This window comes from Mandrillus leucophaeus, unplaced genomic scaffold (assembly GCF_000951045.1).
Source record: "Mandrillus leucophaeus isolate KB7577 unplaced genomic scaffold, Mleu.le_1.0 Scaffold329, whole genome shotgun sequence".
NCBI lineage: Eukaryota > Metazoa > Chordata > Mammalia > Primates > Cercopithecidae > Mandrillus > Mandrillus leucophaeus.
Window position 1 is genome coordinate 4,333,310 of NW_012103465.1, and position 5,131 is coordinate 4,338,440.

A 5,131-nucleotide genomic window follows, 5' to 3' on the forward strand; every position below is an offset into this window, starting at 1 on the left:
AAAAAAAAAAAAAAAAAAAGGAAAGCATACGACAACAGCACAAAAGAATGAAAAATGGTATACAGAAGCATACTGTGAAGTGGTATAGCATTAATTGAAACTGACCATGATAAATTAAAGCACATTCTGTAAATCCTACAGAAACTACTTTGCAAAAATAAAACAACGAGGCAGAGCATTATAATGGGCCAACACTGGAGATAAAATGGAATATTAAAGAATGTAAGAAATATTACCAGGGATAAAAAGGGACATAATAAGAAAGAAGTCAATACATCAAAAAACACAAAAGCCATAAATATCTATGCATCTAACAACACAGTTTCAAATTACATGAAGCAAAACCTGACAAAACTCAGAGAAGACAAAAGGTTACTGTACTAAAATTTGTATTTCTAGATATACTAGTAACAAATAATTGTAAATTACATTTTAAAATGACTTACAATTGCATAAAAACCATGAAATATGTAGGGAAAAAGGTAACCAAATATGTAAAAAATGTGCACACTGAAAACTACAAAATACAGCTAAGAAAAAAAGAAAACAAAACAATTATCCAGAAATTGATAACTTCCATGTAATCTCAATCAACCTTCCCAGGCTTTTTCTGTAGAAATTAACAATATAATTTCAAAATTACACAAAAAGTGAAGGTCCTAGTATACACAAACGAATTTGAAAAAAAAAAACCCATAAAGTTGGAAGACATGCTATTTAATTTGAAGACTTAAAGTTATAGTAATCAAATCAATATAGTGCTAACGTAAAGATACACCTATAGCTAAATGAAACAGAACAAAGTTCAGAAAGACTCACAAATAAATGTTCAATTGCTTTTCAACAAAGATGCAAAGGTAATTCAGTGGTGAAAGAATAGTTTTTTTTTCAACAAATGATACTGAAGGAACTGGCTATCAATACAGAAAAAAGTGAAGTTTTTCCTTAATTCATACCACACACAAAAATTAACTTCAAAAGAATAAACACAATCAGAAAAACTAAAATTTAAAAATTTCTAGGAAAAAAAGGTCCATAACCTTGGGTATGCTAAGATTCCTTAGGTAGGTTCACAAAAACATTTAAAAAATAGATGATTCAAACTTCCAAGACAAAAAAACTTCTCCAAAAACACTGAAAATCAAGGCCATGGACTGAGAAAACACTTGCAAACACATATATCTGACAAAGGGCTTATATCCAGAATACATTAAGAATTCTTGGCTGGGCACGGTGGCTCACACCTGTAATCCCAACACTGTGGGAGGCCAAGGTAGGCGGATTACCTGAGGTCGGGAATTCAAGACCAGCCTGACCAACATGGAGAAACCCCATCTCTACTAAAAATACAGAACTAGCTGGGTGTGGTGGCACACGCCTGTAATCCCAACTACTCGGAAGGCTGAAGCAGGAGAATCGCTTGAACCTGGGAGGCGGAGGTTGCAGTGAGCCAAGATCGCGTCACTGCACTCCAGCCTGGGCAACAACAGAGAAACTCCGTCTCAAAAACAAACAAACAAACAAACAAATTGAATTCTTACAGTTCAATAATAAAATGCATGGGAATGAGAAACAAAAAAGTTAAGATAGGGGTATCTTCTATAACAGAAGTACAGGGAAACTAGATAGCATTTATGGCTAATTCTTAAAAAAAATAAATTGTTGGGTTGTGGGCACATAAGCTTTTTTTTTTTTTTTAATTATTATTTTAAGGTCCAGGATATAAGTGCAGGACGTGCAGCTTTGTTACACAAGTAAACATGTGCCATGATGGTTTGCTGCACCTATCAACCCATCACCTAGGTATTAAGTTTAAGTTCAGCATGCATTAGCTATTTATCCTGATGCTCTCCCTCCCCCTACCCCCCTTACAGGCCCCAGTGTGTTCTGTTCCCCTCCCTGTGTCCATGTGCTCTCACTGTTCAGCTCCCACTTATAAGTGAGAACATGTGGTGTTTAGTTTTCTGTTCCTGTGTTAGTTTGCTGAGGATAATGGCTTCCAGCTTCACCCATGTCCCTGCAAATGACATGATCTCATTCCTTTTTATGGCTGCATAGTATTCCAAGGAGTATATGTACCACATTTTCTTTATCCAGTCCATCATTGTTGAGCATTTGGGTTGATTCCATGTCTTTGCTATTGTGAAGAGTACAACAATGAACATAGGCATGCATGTACCTTTATAATACAATTATTTATATTCCTCTGGGTAATATAGCCAGTAATGGAATTGCTGGGTCAAATGGTTCTAGATCTTTGAGGAATCATCATACTGTCTTCCACAATGGCTGAACTAATTTACAACCACACCAACAGTGTAAAAGCCTTCCTATTTCTCCATAGCATAGGCTTTATTTTAATTTTATTTATTCTTTGTTCTATGCTTAAAATATTTTGTAATTTAAAACGTTAACACTAAAAGAGATAGCTTAATTCATATAACTCCATTAAGTTATCATAGTTACTATGATATTTAACAGAGGGTTTTCCTCCCATGGCTTATTCTCCTATGTTTATTTGATGTCAGGGCACACATAGATTGATTCATATTCATAGTTTCCTACTACCCATTCCTGCTTGGATATGTAAATGTTTTCATTATCATATTAAAGAATTTATTCAAAATGAGTTAACTGCTTTTTCCCCTACCTAGACTCACATTTTCAAGCTCTTCTATTTTCTTCGCTAGTTTGACCATTTTACAAATCACAAAATGGTATACTGCTTAGGAGCACAAGCTCTAGAGTCAGACTGATTGGGTTCCAATCTTGAGTTCACTACTCAAAAACTGTATGACCTTGGGCAAGTTACTTAATCACTCTGTGCCTCAGGATAAATGCTGAATACAAGGAAGGTGCTTAGAGCTAAATCTGGCAAATACTTATGCTCAATAAACATTAGCCATTCTTTTTTTTATCTTAATTGTTTATATCACTACTATTATTACAACTACTTTTTGACTTATCTTTGTCTCTTCTTTTGTTCTCCCTATATCAAGGAAGATATTAAGTCCCATTAATTGTTCTCAGGACAATGTGATCTCTTCCAATTTCTGGTGACCAGTATTGGAGGTGGTGACCAGTAGTGAAGACGCGGAGTACTACAGCCTTCCTACAAGCCTTCCTTTTCTTCAATTCTCCCCATTCCAATCTACTGTACACTACTGTCAAGTTAATCTTTACCCCTTTCCATAAGCCCTCCTTTCCTATAGTAGTAGTTCTATGAAGCTCTGCACAAGGAAAAAAAAATACTTCACAGCAGGTTTCCAAATTAATCACTGCTAGAAAAAGTATGATAGTAGAAAGTCTCAAGGCTGAGTTTCAATCCCACAAATTTCAAAGCAAGTTACATTTATTATTACAAGAAGAGCAACAAAATATTACAAATTGCCTCTGACCAGCATTAACAAGTCCTTATAACATTAGTAATCACTCCTAACATAGTTTGCAATTTGATTTAGTACTATAAAAAGAACTAGTCCTTTTTTTTTTTTTTTGGCCAGTATAGAAACATGAGTGTCACTTACCTCTCTGGGCCCTGGTTCTCTTTTATAAAATTAAAATGTTATATAAATGCCATCACTCTTATGCTCCCAGACCCTAGAAGCTACCACTAATTGAGTACAACACTTTTTCCTGATGAGCCCAGAGTAAGCACGGTTATCCAGGATATTAACACCAACGGAGGAACAGGCAGAGGTGAATTTATGTCATGCTTGAACTACATACTCTCTGGAGTTTCTCCTGATTTTAAAGGTCTGTGCTTCTGTCCTAAAACTACAGATCTATAGAAAATTCCTCTAATTTAAAACTTATAATTCACTCGAGAATGAATACTACTAGAAATCTAGAAAGCATTCTGAAATATTCTACAGAAATTATTTTTGTATAGCCTCAAAATAAGTGGTTTTAAATTTTAAAATTATATTTTAAACAAATTTTATTGTGATAGTTCATTATGAATGCATATTTTTGTAACGGTGCATTTTGGAACACTATTAAAATGGGCCCAGACATTTGATATGGGCACATAAAAATTATGCAGCTGAAATTATGAAATTTTTTTTTAACGTTTACCTTTTTTCTTCTTTTGCTCTCAGCTGTTCTTCCTGTCTCAAAACTTGAACCATTATAGATTCAAAAACTCCACTTGTCAAGCCTGCCAAACTTCGCGGTGTTGACCGACGCCTTGTTGAAGTACATGCAGTTCCCTTCTCATCCTCCAATCCATAATAGCCTCTAGATGTAACTGCTATCGTTGTCTTTTCTCTCAAGTGCCTTGGAGAAGAATAAGCCAATTCACAAGGTCAAATCTTCTGGATAAGCAATAAACCCCATTAGACAGCAACTTAAGAATCCCTTTTGCTAAATACATAAAAGTATTTAAACCTTACTTAGCATTGTTCTAAATTTTTATCTTCCCTACACAATTTCTCATACTCCTTACGTCATAAAATCAGAGTGATAGTCTCTTCCCTGTATTAAAAAAAAATCTGAGATTCAAGCATTTAAAATACTGACTAAAGCACTACCTCTTTAATGGAAAACAAAGTTTATTGTTTACAATATATTTCATACTACCTATTAGTGGTATGAGAAAATGTACAATAATACAGAAACATTTGGAAAAAGAAAATGTAAAATGATACATAAACACTTTGAAAAAATTATAAACAGCCAGGTGCGGTGGCTCACGCCTGCAATCTCAGCACTTTGGGAGGCCAAGGCAGGCAGATCACCTGAGGTTGGGAGTTCAAGACCAGCCTGACCAACCTGGAGAAACTCTGGCTCTACTAAAAATACAAAATTAGCCGGGCGTGGTGGCACATGCCTGTAATTCCAGCTACTGGCAGAAGAATCACCTGAACCAGGAGGTGGAGGTTGCTGCGAGCCGAGATCGTGTCACTGCACTCCAGCCTGGGCAACAAGAGAGAAACTCCGTCTCATTAAAAAAAAAAGAAAAAAAAAGAATACAAAAATTTGCTAGGCATGGTGGTGAATGCCTGTAGTCCCAATTATTAATATATTAATACTTGGGAGGCTAAGGTGGGAGGACTGATGCTTGGGAGATTGAGGCTTCAATGAGCTATCGTACCACTCCATTCCAGCCTGGGTGACAGAGATCCTGTCT

At 35.6% G+C, this 5,131-nt stretch overlaps 1 protein-coding gene across 1 annotated transcript in view; it reads right to left on the reverse strand.

The window, feature by feature from the left end:
- The window catches only part of KIAA2026 (KIAA2026 ortholog), a 92,393-nt gene that overhangs the window by 62,150 nt on the left and 25,112 nt on the right, over positions 1–5,131 (reverse strand). Inside the window, exon 2 of the mRNA XM_011988402.1 lies at positions 4,078–4,278. Coding sequence (XP_011843792.1) covers positions 4,078–4,278 — 201 coding nt within the window. The remainder of the gene's footprint in view (positions 1–4,077; positions 4,279–5,131) is intronic.